Source organism: Ursus arctos, unplaced genomic scaffold (assembly GCF_023065955.2).
Source record: "Ursus arctos isolate Adak ecotype North America unplaced genomic scaffold, UrsArc2.0 scaffold_12, whole genome shotgun sequence".
Lineage (NCBI taxonomy): Eukaryota > Metazoa > Chordata > Mammalia > Carnivora > Ursidae > Ursus > Ursus arctos.
In genome coordinates this window covers 63233105-63252957 of record NW_026622786.1, presented here as the reverse complement: position 1 = coordinate 63252957, position 19853 = coordinate 63233105, and the positions used below count along the sequence as shown (strand labels likewise).

Here is a 19853-nt window from a genome sequence, read left to right as displayed (position 1 = left end):
GACTCTGTATTTTAAAAAATAATTTCTTATTGTTTTCATTCTGGTTGTATAGTTTCCTGGCTTAAGCACACTGGCCTTTTTTCAGTATCTTCAGTAAGCCAAACTGTTTTCTGCCTTGGAGTCTCATATTCCCTTCCCTTTGGCTACAGTGCTCTTTATTCCATTCTTTCAAGGTCAGCTATCCTCATCCTTTAGGTCTTTTTTTTTTTTTAAATAGGGATGGGGCTTGAATTCAGAACTCTGATATCAAGACCTGAGCTGAGATCAAGAGTCAGATGCCTAACTGACTGAGCCATCCAGGCATCTGCATACTTTAGGTCTCAAAAAAATCTTGTCTAATTAATTTTTAGTTTTATTACATTGTGATTTGGGGTGATTCCTGGTTCTATGGCTCCCTCTTATGTCAGTGTAGTAATGTCTTATATCTGTAGTGGATTTTTTTGAAGGATGGGTTGTGTGTCCTCTCATTTCTCTCTCTCTTTTTTGTCTTGCAGGACCCTAAAGATTTCCCTTTTGGTTCTTTCCTCTTCCACTATCCAGCTGCCTAAGGACACCTTTCCCTTTCTTTTTGCCCCCCCCCCCTTTTTTCTCCCAGAGCTATGCTTTTTAAAGATTACCACCTTGAATCTGCTATACTTTTCAGACCCTTTCCTGCAGTCATACTTTGATCTGTAGTAATATTCTGTATTTTCACATTTGCGGGGAGGTCTTTCCCTTCCTGGTGATGGTTTTATTTATTTTTAAATATTTTATTTATTTATTTTTGAGAGAGAGAGCGAGCGTGAGCACAAGTAGCGGGGCAGGGCAGAGGGAGAAACAGACTCCCCACTGAGCGGGGAGCCTGATACGGACTCGATCCCAGAACTCTGGGATCACGATCTGAGCTGAAGGCAGACATTCAACTGAGTGAGCCACCCAGGTGCTCCTGATGGTAGTTTTAGAGCAATTGTAGGCCTGCCACTAGTGTTCCTCTTCTCTCCTCTGCACAGTTTTTCTTCAGCCTGCCCTGGGCCCCCCAAGGCTTGCTGTGGGTGCATGAGCAATTGCTAACTGGGATTTGGTTGTGCTTTTCCCTTTTTTTTCTTCACTTCCAGATACTTCGAAGGTTTGGGGCTTTCTCTTGTCTAGTTTTGTGGAGGGTAGGGTTTTGTGCAGTTTTATTTGTTCTTCTTGTTATTCTGTATTGTTTTTGGAGGATATGGAGAGAGATTTAGTCAGCCTTCATTGTCCTCAGTTACCTGGAAATCCTGTGTCTGGTGTGTTTATAAGCTTATATCTTTTCTCAAGTTTTATATTATTCAGAATAGTTGGACAGTTTTCTAACCCAAACTTTGAAGTATAAATGTACAGTATTTTAGTTGAAATGTTATTCTTCATCCAGTAGATTTTAAATAAATTCTAGAATCTTACAGCCTTTTAAATTATTGTTTGAAATTGCTGTTTGTGAATGTATTCTAGGCATGAATGCATAAGAATGTTTGTAGTAGCTTACATTCTGCTGTAAAATCAGCAGGTTTTTGTGTCTTCAAAGTTTGATTCAAGGAGGTTGAAATATTTTTATACTAGGTGTATCCTTTGAATCACCAAAAATCTGAATTAGCAGCTCAGAATCAGTAGTCAACAAGCCCTTCATTAGTGCTCAGTCTTAATAAATACATGGTAAATCACTGGCAGAATATTTTTGGAAGAGTTGCTATCTTCTATAGATTAACTTGATCCCAGGGTAAAAAATAAAAAGGCATCAACACTTAATTGAATATCTCTTCTGTCAGACACTATGCCAAGTGCTTTTTATACAGTTCAGTTTCCCCTCTTCCTACCAATCCATGCATGAATTACTTGTAAATCTTCTTATTTGTGACAATTAAGCATTTGTACTTCTTGTGACAAGGAATTTGCCACCAACTAAGGCCACTGATGCCATTTTTTGGGTGATTCCAGTTGTTACAGTGCTCTTTTTCACGTTGAACTCAGATCTCTCTCCCTATAGTTTCCATCCATGGTCTTGTTTCTGTCTTCTGAGGCTCACAAGAGGGAAGCCGTTTTCACCTGATAGCTCTTCAAATATCCGAAGCCAGCCAGACCTTGTGCTTAACTTCTCTTCTTCTCTCTAACTGTTTTTCATTTGACTTGTTTCGTGAGCCATCATCACTGGTCTCATGCAGATACTGGGATCACATGTAAGCTTTTCTGGTAGTTGCAACGCGCTGTTAAATCATATTGAACTTGTAGTCAAACAGAACCTCAGAGCATTTCTCATAGTTGCTGTTCCTTTTCTCAGGTTGTTTTGGAGTTCCAGGAATAGAATTGGGTCATTTAATTAATTACATTCTGATCCAACCCATTAATAAACCTTGTTGAAATCTATTTGGATTCAACATTCTAGCAGTCCTTCCCAGGTTCTGGTTTCGTGAGCATACCTTTAATTTTCTTTTTTTTCTTTTTTTTTTTTTAAGGTTTTTTTATTATATTATGTTAGTCACCATACAGTACATCCCTGGTTTCTGATGTAAAGTTCGATAATTCATTAGTTGCGTATAACACCCAGTGCACCATGCAATACGTGCCCTCCTTACTACCCATCACCAGTCTATCCCATTCCCCCACCCCCCTCCCCTCTGAGGCCCTCAGTTTGTTTCTCAGAGTCCATAGTCTCTCATGTTTCATTCCCCCTTCTGATTACCCCCCCTTTCTTTTATCCCTTTCTTTACCTCAAAGATACAGACGTATGAAGAGAAGGGCCAGATGCCCTTCAACAGATACCTTTAATTTTCTAATCCAGTTTTTGGTAGACATACTAGCCAGAGCATGGCTGAGGTCAGAGGTTAGCACTGGAGACTTTTCTCCAGGTTAATGCACCTTGGTCAGTGCTGGCAGTTTCACAAGTGTGTTCTGTGGGACGTTAACCTCGTGAGATTCTTTATGACATGGGTCAGATAAGTTGGGAGATGCTTCATCCTTTAACCCCCTTTTATTTTTATTTTTGTTTATTTTTTAAAAGATTTTATTTATTTGTCAGAGAGAGAGAGAGTACACAAACATGGGGAGCAGCAGGCAGAGGGAGAGGGAGAAGCAGGCTCCTCGTTAAGCAAAGAGCCCAATGCGGGACTCGATCCCAGGACTCTGGGATCATGACCTGAGCCGAAGGCAGATGCTTAACCGACTGAGCCACCCAGGTGTCCCCCTTTAATCAGTCATAATACACATGTAATAATAATAAAGGCTCTGAAGGTCTTGCTGTAAAGAAACATGTTTAACTTTGTTTAACCCAGTATTATCTAAACTTACTTGACAGAAGAACCCTCATTTTTAAATTTTTATTTTTTTAAAAGATTTATTTTATATTATTTATTTGTCAGAGAGAGAGAGAGAGCGAGCACAAGCAAGGGGAGCTGCAGGCGGAAGGAGAAGCAGGCTGCCCGCTGAGCAGGAAGCCCGATATGGGACTCGATCCTTGGACCCTGGGATCATGACCTGAGCTGAAGGCAGACGCTAAACCAACTGAACCACCCAGGTGTCACCCCTCATTTTTTTAGTAACATCAAAGTGCTCCCCTCAAACAAAAGAAAAACCAAAACGCACACTATAGTATTTCCTTACCTTGTCCCAAAAGATGTCCTAAAAATTTTGATTGTCTTGCTAATATAAAGATACTGTGTTTCATCTGCTCTGCCAGTCAAACCAATCAAAACCAGATATAAATCTGCTATAGTGTGTTCTTGTTGGATCCATATTTGGTTGCTTCCTGACCATCACTCTTACTGGTATGAGTCACTAGTGTAGGCTCTACTTTCTTCAAGATTTGCTGAATTATATGTATGTCATTTCTGCTCTGAAGATCATCCCCCTGACAGAGAAGGTGAGATGAAGCAGAAATGGGGACTTTTCATTTTCCTGTTCCATGCATTAATATAACAGTATCAGCCCCTATCAGTGGACTTTTTCCTTCCTTGGCCTTTCAGGCTCTAAAGCAGGATTCAAAACCTATCTAATGCTGCTTTGTCTTTTTTAAAAGTAGTAAAAAAGGGGGGGGGCGCTTAGATGGCTCAGTCGGTTAAGCATCTGCCTTCAGCTCAGGTCATGATCCTGAGGTCTTGGGATCAATCCCCAGGTCAGGCACCCTGCTCATCAGGGAGTCTGCTTTTCCCTCTCCCCCAGACCCTCCCCCCTGTTCGTGCTCTCTCTCTCTCTCTTGCTCGAGTTCTCTCTCTCAAATGAATAAATAAAAAATCTTTTTTAAAAATGTAGTAAAAAATTTTCATATTTTACTTTCTTAAATGTGTGCTTTTGTTTTCCTGACACCAATCTTTAAGCTTTCTATTAAGGAATTTAAAAACATACACATTTCTTGTTAAGCTGTAACTTTTCTGAAGACCCTTTTGCCTTGTCATAAGGAAGGAGAAGGATTAGGTCCTGGAGGGTGTGATTGTAAAATTCACTTAGTCTAGGGGCATTGGGATGCTTTGGCAGACTCCTTGCAAAATTTCTGGCAGTACTTTTCTTCCTTATATCCACTGTTAATCCCAGGCTATATCTTCTGGTTTTTGAAACTGGACTTTAGTTATACTAGGTGGAATTGGCCAGTTTGAACTGTTTTCATGTCATATGCTTATTAGTGGATTTAATTATACTCAAGTTTAATTAAAGAAATATTTATGTGAGGGATCAGTGTTGAAGTTGTCAGTACTGATAATTTATACCAGGGAAAAGGTAGAAATATTTGGTGGGACACTGAGTACCATTGCAACATTTGTTAATAAACAATAGGAAGGCATTGACCCACTAATAGATGTTTGTTTTCTCTAAAGGAACAAAAGTTGAACAGTTTGCAAAAATTGGATGGAAAAATCATAAACATTCAGTTAATAACCCGTAAGTATTTCAGGAATATGAAATAGTGAAAATCTGTGTTATCCTGCTATGTAATATATAACTTCATACTTGAAAAGTAAATGCAAGAACTCGAAGATATTAACTAGAATGTTTTATTGTTTTTCATATAAAAGGCTTGTGCCCAAGTAAACTTTTGACTACAGTTTTAGTTTTGGGTCTGTTTATATTTAGAATGCCATTTAAGTTTAAGAAAGAATGTGAATGGTTGGTGTTAAAGATGTAATCGGTCATACATTGCAACTGCAGTAATGAAATTTATTGTAATGATTTTAGCTGAAAATAACCAGTGAGCATTTTAAACAAATCCTTAAAACTTTTCTTAAAATGTTCATAAAATGCATATTAATAGCCATTTAAATTACTTTCTGTTAAATTATTTATATTACTTTAGTAATGTGTTTATTTATGTCAGTGTCATTAACTCTTATTCTGGTAGAGTAATATGATTAATTTGTATCCTAAATGATCTGATGTAGAATGACATCCTGTGTATTACAGATCATTCATTCATCTTTGAATCCCTCGTGCCTAGTGCAGTGCCGGGCTTATAGCATGTACTTAACGGTTGCTGAATAAAATTGGTTCACTGGCAATTGAATTAGTGCCATGTAACTATAATCTCTACAAAAGCAATACCACTAGGCAATAAAAAGAGTAATAGCTAGCTTTATTAAATGCCAACTCTGTGTCACTGTGCTAGGTATTTTTATGTACATTTTGATTTAATCTTCTCAAGGACCCTATAAGGTAGATATTTTTATTCTCATTTTATAGACAAGGAAAAAGTTTTACAGAAATGAAGCAACTTTCACAGGATCATTCTTAGTAGTGGTAAAATAATATTTCCTCCTACTAAATTGTAAACTCCTTGAGGACCAGAGCCATCTCTTCCTGTTCTTAATGCTTAGCACAGAGCTTGGAACGTGATAGATGCTCAGTAAATTGTTCCTAAACTATTAAATTTTGTTGTATTTACTAACATAAAACCATGACAAGGAATATTTTATACCAGAAATGGATCATTACCATGTATTTCTAATATTTCATGCCACTGCTAGTTCTCCTGATTCTCCTAATTTTAAATTGATGTTTGAGTTCAGGGCATACTTAATTAACAAATAATATCTAATCCCGTGCCCTAGATCAAAGGTTATTTTATGAAAGATGTCAGGGTAGTGCAAAAGCTTTAGTGAATTTTCATTGCTTATATGATAAAATACAAATCCCTTCATCTGAGATAAGAAGATTGTTATAATTTGGCCCACTGTACTTTGTCAGTCTTATTTCCTGCCACTTCCTGGCTATTCCCAATCTCTAGCCTCACCAAATTACTTGTTTTTTCCCAAGTATAGTGTATAGGACTCACTTTTGTGTTTTTGCTTTGGCTGTTAGCTCTCCCTGGAATATCCTTTTGCCTTTCTTTTGTTTGGTGAATATCTACTTACCCATCAATCCCCAACCCAAATGTCATTACTGCTCTTAACATCTTTTTTTTTTTTTAAGATTTATTTACTTATTTGAGAGAGAGAAAGAGAGAGAGAGAAAAACAAGTACAGGGAGGGGTGGAGGGAGAATGAGAAACTTTAGCAGACTTCTTTCTGAATTCAGAGCCCAACACGGGGCTTCATTCCACGACTCTGAGATCATGACCTGAGCTGAAACCAAGAGTTGGATGCTCAACTGACTGTTGAGCCAGGGCCCAGGGGCCCTCTCTTAACACTTTCTTAAAGCTTCCTGGGCGTATTTTTTTTTTCCTCATGAGCTTCATTGCACTGTCTGTATACCTCTATTATAACACATCACACTATCATACTTATTTATAAGTCTTTCTTCTTTGATGATGATGGTCCTTGAGCAGAGATTGTCTCATCCTTGTATCTTCACTATCTTACATGGTATTGGAACATAGTACATGTTCAATAAAACTTTGCTGTTACCAAATAGTAGAGTTTGGATGAGTAGTCTTAAGTCCATAAAGATGGTCTAAAGCTGAATTCTTTGTCCTTATTACTTGGAAAACCATTAAAAATCCTTGTGATTTCCTGAATAGTAAGGAACTGTACCAACATATTGAGGAATTGACAGCATTTCAGTTTCTTGACTTTGAGGCTCCAAGGAATCGTACTTTCTTTTTTTTCTTTTCTTTTCTTTTTTTAGGATTTTATTTATTTATTTGAGAGAGAGAAAGGATAACAGGGAAAAGGGTCAGAAGGGGAAGCAGACTCCCCACCGAGCAGGGAGCCTAATGCAGGACTCGATCCCAGGACTCAGGAATCATGACCCAGGCCAAAGGCAGACGCTTAACCAGCTGAGCCACCCAGGCACCCCCAAGGAGTAGTTCTTAACTTTCCTTTGAGAATCAAATCTTCTGAGTCTTTCTCTTAGTTACCACCCTGCCTAAATAGGCATCATTTATCCACTCATTATGGCATTCTTCTAAAGGAATTTCATTCACTCAACAGCTAGATATTCAGTAGCCTACTATGTGCAAGACACTTCTTTAGCTGCTAGTGATACAGCAGTGAACAAGACAGATTGAGTTCCTTGCCCCCCTGAATCTTCTATTTAATATTATAAGTTCTCAATTATGTTGAAAAGGCGAATGTTGTTTCTGGATGTCAGTTTCATCATATAAAACTCTGAAACAGCCAAGAATAGCCTTCTAGGTTCTGCTCAGAAATTTCAGATGCCAACTTCTTGCACTAGGTTTTACTTTGTTAGGGAAGAAAGAGAATCCTGTGTTTGCTGACCAGTCATTATAGATACCCTGTGACATATTTCTAAGAAGGTTGAATTACAAAACTATTTTCAAATGTTTTCTCACAAATTATAAGAATACTTAAAGGCAGTGAGAATCTGTGATAAGTGGTATAGAATAAGGGATAGCTCATGACACCTGAGCCCTCAGACCTGTATATAATTATACATATGAAAGTTATAACTTTCTCCTAGTGGTCTCTACTTAGATGCTCCACAAGTACCTCAGAGTCAACATGTCCATACAGAATTTATCACTTTCCCTCAACCCTGTTTTTTTTTCTTAGTATTCTCCATGAATGACATCAATATATACCTAATTATAGAAAACTAGAAGTCGTTCTTTTTTTTTTTTTTTTTTTAATGTAGGCTCCACACCCACAGGGTGCGGAGTGTGGAGCCCAACATGGGGAGTAGAGCCCAGCGTTTAACTTGAACTCACAACCCAGAGATCAGGACTTGAGCTGAGATCAGGAGTTGGATGCTTAACTGACTGAGCCACCCAGGCACCCCAATTAGAAGTCATTCTTAACTCTGCCTTCTTCCTCAGTGTCTCATATGAGTTGCAGATGAGTTGAGGATGAACAGAAGCCTATTGATTCTGCCTCCTTACTGTCTCTTGAAATCATCCCTTCTCTCCATCTTTCACTTCCAGTTCCCTACTTTAGGCCCTTATCATTTCTTGCCTTAATTATTGCCCTGATCTCTTCATTTAGTTGCTTTTGGTAATGCCCTTTACCATTCCTTTTCCGTATACTAGCCTTCTTGTTTAAGTACAAGTTGGGGGCACCAGGGTGGCTCAGTCAGTTAAGCATCTGCCTTCGGCTCAGGTCATGATCCCAGGGTCCTGGATTGAGCCCCACATCAGGGTCTCTGCTCAGCGAGGAGTCTGCTTCTCCCTCTTCCTCTGCCCCTCCCCTCCACTTGTGCTCTCTGTCGTGCACTCTCTCTTTCAAGTAAGTAAATAAAATCTTTAAAAAAATGAAATGAAAGTTTGATTGTCATACCCTAGTTTAATATCCTTTAGTAGTTCATTGTTTTTAGTATAAAATGTAAATACCATATACTGGCCTTTCATGATCTGATCTTTATTTCTCTTATTCTATTTTCTTCACCTTGAGTCCACATTTCCTCCCAAACTTCATGCCCTAGCTTCAGTGAAACTACTTTAACTCAAGAGGCTTTGTGTGTGCTGATCTTTTTGCCAGGAATTCTCTGTCTCCTACTTTCTCTTATTGGTTAACCCCAGAGAAGAACTTCCCTTTGGTATCTGGGTGTGATGCCCAACCTGTGTGCTCCCATGGCACCCTGTATAACATTTCTCTCTTTTAAATATTTTATTTATGTATGTATTGGAGAGAGGGCATGTGTGCATGCATGTGTAAGCATGGGGGAGGGGCAGAGGGAGAGGGACAGAATCTCAAGCAGATGCCACGCTGAGTGCAGAGCCTGACATGGGGCACGATCTCATGACCCTGAGATCATGACCTGAGCCAAAACCAAGAGTCACATGCTTAACCAACTGAGCCACCCAGGTGCCCCCCTGTATAACATCTCTGTCATGGTATTTATCATATTGTATTTGTTTGCCACAGATTCAGACTGAATTCATTGAGGGTAAGGACCCATGGGACATACCCATGTCCCATGGCCCTAGCACAGGATCTGGTACAAATTAGGTGTTTTTTGGAAGTTGGTGATGGTCAAAGTTAACTTTAGAAGCAGAGGTATAGATATTAGTATACAGATCTAAGTTACACGGGCTTTATTTCTAAACATTTAAATTGCTTATTAATTTCCATACCAGTTGAAGTTTGCTTTTAGAATCTCCTTTGTGGTGTCTACCGTTCCTGCCATTTTTGCCAGAGCAGTTTCTGAAAACATCTGCTTTTATTTTTATTTTTTTATTTTAAAATATTTTATTTATTTATTTGAGAGAGAGAGAGAGAGAGCATGAGCGGGGTGGACGGGCAAAGGGAGAGGGAGAGGCAGACTCCCTGCTGAGCAGGGAGCCTGACATGGGGCTCGATCCCAGGACCCCGGGATCATGACCTGAGCTGAAGGCAGACACTTAACCGACTGAGCCACCCAGGTGCCCTTGTTTTGCTTTTAAGGAACTAATATTTAATAATTCTCCAGGGGAATAAATGGTATTCTGTTTTAACCCCCTACTGGGTGTACTGCAATTCAATTCTGTCACTAACCACTCGAGTTGATGCAGACCGCCTGAATTAAGGACGTAGTCCTCCACTATACTCCCCTCACTTAAGATGCCAGCCACAAGTAGGGTCCCCAGGCCACCTGTGCTTCTGACCAACTGACTAAATTCAGGGGTTTCCATGATTGCTCATGTTTGATAATTCACTAGTGTTACTCACAGAACTGAGGAAAGTATTATACTTATGATTACAGTATTATTATAAAGGATACAACTCAGGAACAGCCAAATAAAGAGGTACATAGGGTAAAGTCTGAAAGAGTTCCTAAAGCTGAGCTTCTGTACCCTCTTTCCATGGAGTCAGGACACATCACTCTCCTGATATAGGAAGGTACGCACCAACCAGGAAGCTCCAGCAAGCTTCAGTGTCCAGAGTTTTTATTGGGGCTCTATTATGCAGACCTACTTGATTAAATCATTGGCCACATGACTGAACTCAGTCTCCAGCTCCTCCCTTCTCCTCAGCCGTCAAAGTGGCTCAAAAGTCCTAACCCTGTATTCACATGGTTGGTGTTTCTGGTGACCAGCCCCTGTATGCCAACCCCCCCTCCCTTTAACAAGGGTCCACTATGAGTCACCCTATTAGCATAACAAAGACAGTCCTGTAACTCAGGAAATTGCAACGGTTTTAGAAGCTCCATGCTAGGAACCCAGGACAAGGATTAGACAAATTTTTTTTATTATACAGCATATGGTATTTTGGAGATTGGATTTTTAAAAACTTCAGTCAAACAACTTATATTAAAGGTTGAAACTGTTCATAAAAGCCTGTCTTTTGGTTGTAAAAAGAATATTTACATGTTATTCTCTGACTTTTGGATCAGAATATTTTCAACAAAATTGTAATTGCTACCTCATATTCTGTAACTACTTATTTTGTTTTTAGGAATTCCCAGTTCCAACAGGAATACAGTTTAGAGGAAGTGATGACATCTCGAACAGTTTTTGATTATTTGACTGTCTTACAATGTTGGTAAGAAAAACCACATTTTAATATTTATTTATTTATTTATTTATTTATTTATTTAAAAGATTTATTTATTTATTTGAGAGAGGTAGGGGAGGGAGGAACAGAGAAAGAATCTTCAAGCAGGCTCCCTGCTGAGTGCAGAGCCTGACATGGGGCTAGATCCCACAACCCATGAGATCATGACTGGAGCTGAAACCAAGCGTCAAATACTCAACTGACTGAGCCACCCAGGTGCCCCCACATTTTAATATTTAATAGAGAAAAATAATTGCTCCCTCCCCCCGCCTTAGGTAAACCTTAGGCTTTGTGTCTGGGTAAATCTGTATCTGTATCTGCTTCTGTAGCACTCCTGCAAATGTGGTCCTCACTCTGGATTGAAGACCCTTACTTCCTATTCATATCTAGAGACAGACTGTCTTTTCTCTTGGAAAATTATGTATTTTATTTCCTTCTTTCCTGAGTTCTACCTACTTTTTAAAAATTGCATTTTATTCATGTAAATATGACTTAGGAGGCCAGTGGAGTCCAGAGTTTCTCCCTTGAGCATTTTGTTTTCTCTGCTGTATGCTTCTACCTTAGGAAATGTTATTCAGTTATAGTAACTAGAGTAAATGTGAAACAAGAAAAATGAAAAACAAGAAAAAGTAGTTCTAATCATGGTAATAGTTAAATCTTGATAATTGCTTGACAATATCTGTCTCCCAGAAGATGGAATTAGTACTTCAGAGCTCCTGCCTGTGCCCAGTTATCACCTGGAAGATATTGGCTAGGATGGGGTTAACTTTTATCTGTTGCAATATGAAGGTCTGCCCATTTATAAAGACCAGCTGAACTCAGAGAAGGCTTTTTGTGTTTGCCACTTTCTTCACAGCTAGCTATAAGGAAAAGAGCTATTTTGAGGAGATCACCAAAGTCTTAACTAAACCACTTTCCGGTTTGGACTTTCTGGTATCTTGTATCCCATCCCTTCCCAGTTTTCAAAAGGATTCCATGACTGGTTATTTGGGAGGTAGGAAAGCTGGAGCTAGTTAGGCCTCTAGTAGAGTTTTTATTGTAGTAGGATAAGAATAACCGTGTAGACTCCTCTCGAGTCATTATAAGATGCCTTATGCATCTGCAGAGGCTAATCCAGGATTCTTTGCAGTAAGAACTTTTTGGGAGAGACTCTTAGAGACCAAACAGTGACTGATAGCATTTAAGTTCTTGATAGAGGTTTAGTCCTCAAGTCAGGAAGCATGTATAATTTTTTTTTTTAAGATTTTATTTATTTATTCGACAGAGATAGAGACAGCCAGCAAGAGAGGGAACACAGCAGGGGAGTGGGAGAGGAAGAAGCAGGCTCCCAGCAGAGGAGCCCGATGTGGGACTTGATCCCGAACACCGGGATCACGCCCTGAGCCGAAGGCAGACGCTTAACGACTGCGCTACCCAGGCGCCCCGAGCATGTATAATTTTTAACTGTAGATTTCACAATGAAGACAGTGCAATGACTGGCAAGCATCCTCAGTGTTTCTTTCCACATAGAAAGAACTCCTAGTCTATAATCCTAGGATAGAGGCATACTGGGTGTAAATAATTGTTTTACCTCCTCTTAGTCCCACGTCAGATGGTGCTGCAGCAGCAGTTTTGGCTAGTGAAGTATTTGTACGGAAGTATGGCCTGGAATCCAAAGCTGTGGAAATTTTGGCACAAGAGATGGTAACTGATTTGCCAAGTTCATTTGAAGACAAAAGCATTATTAAAATGGTATGTCTGAGATTTTTTGTTGTTGTTGTTAAGTTCGGTTAGCCAACATATAGGGTATGTCTGAGATTCTGTTTTATTTATCAATTGAGGGATTTCTGTTTAGAAATTTCAAGGTGACATCATGTTGTCATTTGCTCTAGAAATTATTTACTTGAAAAAAAAATCAGTCCAGAAAATATAATATTAGAACCCATCCTTAGGAATCTGTTTAGGGAAAAAAACTGATGAGAACATATGCTTCTTGTGATAGAGCCCCGCATGCATTTTTAACTAACTAGATGTGCTGTTTTGGTGGGCCTTTTTCTTTTTGAGTTCACTGGTTATGCCCAGAGTTCCTTTCTTACACAGGTAAGGGAAAAACAAGGATATTTTCAGGGAACTTTCTTGACCCTTAGCACTTTAAAAGTCCTGATTAAAGATTAAGTAGATATGGAGGAAGTTAAAAAATGAGAATTCAGACCTAGAGTTAGTTGAATATTTGAAGATACACACATATATATTAAAGAAATGCAAAGATGCTTATATACATGCATATATAACAATCGTAAGGTAATTAGAGTTTACAAAATGATATTGCAACAATGCTTTGAATTTGAAAATGTCTCTGTAATTTGCCCAAGATCACAAATCTGGGATTTGGCTGAGATAGAACATCTCAGGTTTTCTGATTACAGTACATTTACACCACAATTTTATTCTTTGGAGAAAAGTTGACTTGTTATTATCTGAGATCAAAGGGGTGTTAAGAGCAAGGATTTGGAAAAAATTGTATCCTATATGATTTTTTTAAAAATGAAGATTGTTTATTTTCATGTAGAAATTCCTCATAGTTTTTAGTGCATCTGAGTCATAATGATCTATTGATCAATCCCTCCAGCCTATTTACCACAACAGCATATTGTGGTTTGATAGAGTTTTTACAACTGCACAAGATATGACCTGAGAAATTGTAAGTGCTTTTATATATCTTATTTAAATTCTGTTCTTTATAGTGCAGAATTTAATATGTACATTCTCCATCCTGAATATTCTTTTATTTGGACTTTCTATGTAATATAGAATCAACTGAGATTTCAATATGTGCACTCAATTTTCAGCTGTAAAGGTTATACATATTAATCTCTTATAAAACTTATATAAAAGTCCCAGTTTTGATACCCTTAATTTATTTATATGTGGTTTTGGTTTTAGGTTGGCTTCGATATGACTAAAGAAGCTGCCAGAAAGTGCTACGAGAAATCTGGCCTGAGACCAAGTGATATTGATGTTATAGAACTTCATGATTGCTTTTCTGTCAATGAACTCCTTACTTATGAAGCACTGGGACTCTGTCCAGAAGGTAATATCTTTGGTGAGATGCAGATTAACTTTGTAAATTTCACTGAGGAAATTTCATTTTTGCCATTAAAAAGAGGTATTCACTAATTGCCTTTACCTCCATGTTGGCTCTGCCATACTGTGCAAAGTGAATGTAAGCTATTTTGATACTAGAATTTTTAGAACATGTAGTCTTGGACAATACCAACACTGAGGTAACAGATTATACAAATAATTTGTATTAGGTAAATCACGGGTACTTAGAATGAACTGTTAAGTAAAAAAAAAAAAAAGATAAAAATTACATATCCCGAATATTACAATCCCAAATATTTCATATTGTGTTTGAATAAAGACTTTCAGAAAGGAGAATGGAAAAATTCGATGTTGAGATCTGGAGGATTTTTTTCTTTTCATTTCCAAAGCGGTTGTATTATTTTTCATTAACATCAGTAGTGTATGAGAGTTTTAGTTGCTTCACATCCTCATGAACAGTTTTAAACATTTCAGCCACTGAAAAGAGTATTGTGTGTCCTGCAGCAATCGGATAAGAAAAAGAAATAAAAGACATCCAGATTGGTAAGGAAGAAGTAAAACTGTCACTATTCACAAATGACATGATACTATATATAGAATACTCTGAAGACTCCACTAAAAAAAAAAAAAAAACAGAAACTATTAGAACTGATAAATGAATTCAGGAAAGTTGCAGGATACAAAATTAATATACAGAAATCTGTTGCATTTCTATACCCTAATAATGAAGTAGCAGAAATAGAAATTAAGGAAACAATTCCATTTAAATTATACCAAAAAAAACCAAACCTAGGCATACATTTAACCAAGGAGATGAAAGTGTTTTATACTCTGAAAACTATAAGACATGGATGAAAGAAATTGAAGATGACACAAACAACTGAAGAGATATACCATGCTTATGGATTGGAAGAATTAATATTGTCAAAATATCCATACTACCTGAAGAAATCTATAGATACAATGCAATCCTTATCAAAATACCAATAGTGTTTTTCACAGAACTAGAACAGATAATCCCTAAAATTTATATAGAACCACAAAAGACCCCAAATAGCCAAAGCAGCCTTGAGAAAGAAGAACAAAGCTGGAGGTATCACAATCTCAGATTTCAAGATATACTACAAAGTTATAATAATCAAAACAGTATGGTATTGGCAGAAAAATAGGCACATAGCTCACTGAACAGGAGAGCCCAGAAATAAACCCACACTTGTATGGTCAATTAATCTACAGCAAAGAAGGCAAGACTATATAATTGGAAAAGACAGTCTCTTAGATAAGTAGTGCTGGGAAAACTGAACCACTGTCTTATACCATACACAGAAATAAACTCAAAATGGATTAGAGACCTAAAGTCGAGACCTGAAACCATTTATCTTTTAAAAGAAAACATAGGCAGTTAGCAACATTTTTATGGATATGTCTCCTCAGGGAAGGGAAACAAAAGCAACAATAAACTGTTGAGACTACACCAAAATTAAGCAAAGGAAACCATTAACAAAACAAAATGGCAGCCTTCTGGATGGGAGAAGATATTTGCAAATGATATATCTGATAAGGGGTTAATATCCAAAATATATAAAGAACTTACACAACTCAACATCAAAACCCCCAAATAATCCAATTGAAAAATGGGCAAAGGACCTGAATAGACATTTTTCCAAAGAAACATACAGATGGGCAATAGATACATGAAAAGATGCTGAACATCGGTAATCATCAGGGAAATGCAAATTAAAACCACAATTAGTCAAAATAACAAATATCAGAAAGATAAATAAGTGTTGGCAAGGATGTAGAGAAAAGGGAATGCTCATGCACTCTTCATGGGAATGTAAATTGGTACAATCACTGTGGAGACAGTATGGAAGTTCCTCAAAAAATTTAAAAAATAGAAATACCATACAATCCAGTAATTCCACTACTAGGTATTTACCCAAAGAAAGCAAAAACACTAATGAGAAAAGATATTTGCACCCCTTATGTTTATTGCAGTGTTATTTACTACAGCCACAATACGGGAACAACCTGTGTCCATCAATAGATGACTGGATAAAGATGCGGGGGGTGTATGTTGGGGGGAGGGTATCTGTGTGTGCACACACAATGGAGTATTACTCAGCCATGAAAAAAGAATGAGATCTTGCCATTTGTGACAACATGGATAGATGGAGAGGGTATTATGCTAAGTGAAATAAGTCAGACAGAGAAAGTCTGTAGTTTTCTTCTTTCCCTGGTTTTGGCATTAAAGTTATGCTGGTCTCAGAAAACAAATTGAGCAGTGACTATTCATTCTGTATGTTCTGAAAAAGTTTGTGTAGATTAGTGTTAGTTCTTTCTTGACTGTCTCATAGAATTTACCAGTATAATCAAGTGCTTTTCAGTTTTCTTTTGGGGGAAGTTTTTGATAAGTTAAAATTGGTTAATAGAGATGTGCCTATTCAGATTTTCTGTTTCTTCCAGTGTCTGTCAGTTTTTGTAAGTTATATTTTTAAAGATAAAAATAAAGATAAATAATAATAATAATCCATAATAAAGATAAATTCCCATTTCATTTAAGTTATCAAATTTATTGGCTGAAATTGTGCAAAGTATTCTCTTATTATTCTTTTAATTTCTATAGGATCTATGGTCATAACTTCTTTTTTATTCCTTGCATTGGTGATTGGTGTTCTTTTTCCTTTTTTTTCTTGATCTGGCTAGCTAGAAGTTTGTCAGTTTGTTGGGCTTTACAAAGATTAAGCTTTGGCTTTGTTAATTTTCTTTATTGTCTGTTTTTTCCATTTCATTGATTTCTGCTCTTTTTTCCCCCCCTTCCGTTAACTTACTTTGGGTTTACTTTGGTTTTCTTTTAAGTTTCTTACAGGAGAACCTTAGGTCATTTATTTTAGATCTTTCTCCTTTTCTAAGTATTTAAAGCTGTATGTTTTCCTCTAAGTAGTATTTTAGCTACCTTCCACAAAATTTGATACATTTCATCATTATTCAGTTCAAAATATATTTTTTAAAGATTTTATTTATTTGTTTGTCAGAGAAAGAGAGAGAAAGCACAAGCAGGGGAAGCGGTAGGCAGAGGGAGAAGCAGGCAGAGGGAGAAGCAGTCTCCCCGCTGAGCAGGGAGTCCATCGGAAAACTCCATCCCAGGACTCTGGGATCATGAGTTGAGCCCAAGGCAGACACTTAACCAACTGAGCCACCCAGGCATCCCCAGTTCAAAATATTTTTAATGTTTCTTATAATTTTGTCTTTGACCTGTAAATTATTTAGAAGTGTGCTGTTTAATATCCAGGTATTTGGAATTTTCCTGGATAGCTTACTGTTATTGCTCTCTAATTTAATTCTGCTACAAAGAGAATACACTTTGATTTTGATCCTTTCAAACTTATTGAATTTTATCTTATGGCTCAACATATGGTATTTTATTATTGGTGAATTTATCTACTTGGAAAATAATGCAAATTCTGCACTTATTAGATGTAGTGTTCTAAACATGTCAATTAAATTGAGATGATGGGTAGAATTTTTCAGATCTATGTCTCTAGTGATTTGTTTTTCCGTATCAGTTGCTGAGAGAGGAGTATTAAAATCTCTTCTATTAATTGTGAAATTGTCTCTTTTTCCTTTAGTTCTGTCAATTTTTGCTTTGTTTATTTTGAGGCTCTGTTATAAAGCACAAGCACATTTATAGTTGTATGTCTTCCATTTTTTCATTATGAAATATCTTGCTTTATGTGTGGTTATAGTCTTTGTTTAGAAGTTCTTTTATCTGACTAAAATAGCCACTCCCGGGGCACCTGGGTGACTTAGTCGGTTGAGGTCTGACTCTGGATTTTAGCTCAGGTCATGATTTCAGGTCGTGAGATTGAGCCCTGCCTCAGGCTCTACACTGAGCGTGGAGCCTGCTTAAGATTCTCTTTCTTCCTCTCGCCCTAGCCCCCCACTCTCTCTCTCTAAAATAAATAAATAAATAAATTAATTAATTAAATTAAATAGCCACTCCAGTCTTCTTATGCTTACTGTTTGCGTGATATATTCTTTTCTATTCATTTGCTCTTAACCTATTTATGTTATTTATCTATCTGTATAAGGTGTGTCTTTTGTAGGCAATAGTGTTTGTTTTTTATCCTTTGTCAATTTCTGCCTTTTAACTGGAGTGTTTAAACCTGTGCTATCTAATACAATAGCTATTAACTATATGTGATCATTGAATCCTTAAAATGTGGCTAGCCCAAATTGAGATGTGCTGTATGAAGTACACATTGGATTTTGAAGACTAATATGAAAAGTAGAATGTAAGGTATTTTATTAATAATTTTTTCACTACTTACATGTTGAAAATAGTTTGGATATATTGGGTTAAATAAAATATATATGAAACAAGATATACAATAGAAAATTTCAAAGTACATATGTAATTTGCATTATATTTATTTGACAGTGTGATTTAGATCATTAACATTTAGTGTAATTATTGATATAGTAAGACTAGGTTGACCATTATCTGTTATTTGTTGTCCTCTCTGTTTTTTGTTCTGTTCTCCCTCTCCTGCTTTCTTTTGGATTATTTGAATATTTTTATTATGACTTTTATTTTGTGTATTGGCTTTTTGGCCATATCTCTTTAGTTTTTGTGTTTTTTAATTTCGTTTTGTTTTAGTGGTTGCAGGGTTTCTTGACCTCAACATTGTTGATGAACTAGATTATTCTTAGTCATGGGGCTTATGTATTGTAGGATGTTTAGCAGCATTCCTGGCTTCTGCCCACTAAATGCCAATAGTTGTGACAGTTGTGACAATTAAAAATGTCTCCAGATATTGCCACATGTCCCCTGGGGGAGCCAAATATTTCAGAGTTGAGAACCACTGGTATAGGTGTTATAGTATGCATACCTAACCTTTACAGTCTCTGTAGAGTTAATATTGTACCACCTCACATAAAATGTAGAAACCTTGCAAGCACATGCATCCATTTACCAACTCCTTTCTGCCTCACACCAACCCTTATGTTATAATTGTCATATGTATTGCATCTGTGTACATTCAAAACCCCCACAAAGAGTGTTATAATTTTTGTTTCAACAATTGCACATATTTTAAAGATCTTAGAAGGTTAAAGTTCTATATATTTACCCAGATATTTATCATTTCTGTTGTTCTTTCTCCTCTCTTGCAGATCCATATTTTTCTTTGTTATTATTTCCTTCAGCCAAAAGAATTTATTTTAGCATTTTTTTTTAATAAAGCAAGTCTTCTGGAGATGAATTCTCTTAGCTTTCTTTCATTTGAGAATGTCTTTACTTAGCATTAATTCCTAAAGGAAATTTTTGTTGGATATGGAATTCTGGAATGGCAGGTCTTTTCCTTTAGCAGTTAAAGCATGTGTTTTACTCCCTGGCCTACATTGTTTCAAATGACAAGTACTTTAAGCAGTTCAAATGTGTTGTATTTAGGTGTGGGTTTTCTTTTAATTTATTCTGCTTTGGGTTTTCTGAGCTGCTTTTTTTTTTTTTTTTTTAAGATTTTATTTATTTATTTTTTGATAGAGAGAGAGACAGCCAGCGAGAGAGGGAACACAAGCAGGGGGAGTGGGAGAGGAAGAAGCGGGCTCCCAGTGGAGCAGGGAGCCTGATGTGGGGCTTGATCCCAGGACCCTAGGATCACACCCTGAGCCGAAGGCAGAAGCTTAATGACTGAGCCACCCAGGCACCCCTCTGAGCTTCTTGAGTCTGTAAAATTCACCAAATTTGGGTAGTCTCTAACCATTATTTCTTTAAGTATTTTTTTCTGCCCCTTTTTTTTCCTTCTTCTTCTAGGATTCCAATGATGCATATATTAGACCTTTTAATATTGTCCCACAGGTCCCTGGGGCTCTGTTTATTTTTAAATCCCTTTTCTCTCTGTTCTTCAGATTTGG

General features: G+C 37.1%; 1 protein-coding gene across 1 annotated transcript in view; it reads left to right on the top strand.

Annotated features, from left to right (window-relative positions):
• SCP2 (sterol carrier protein 2) overlaps positions 1–19853 on the top strand; it is a 115825-nt gene that overhangs the window by 41887 nt on the left and 54085 nt on the right. Inside the window, exons 7-10 of the mRNA XM_026498068.4 lie at positions 4809–4872; positions 10755–10841; positions 12434–12584; positions 13776–13923. Of these exons, the coding sequence (XP_026353853.2) occupies positions 4809–4872; positions 10755–10841; positions 12434–12584; positions 13776–13923 (450 nt within the window). The remainder of the gene's footprint in view (positions 1–4808; positions 4873–10754; positions 10842–12433; positions 12585–13775; positions 13924–19853) is intronic.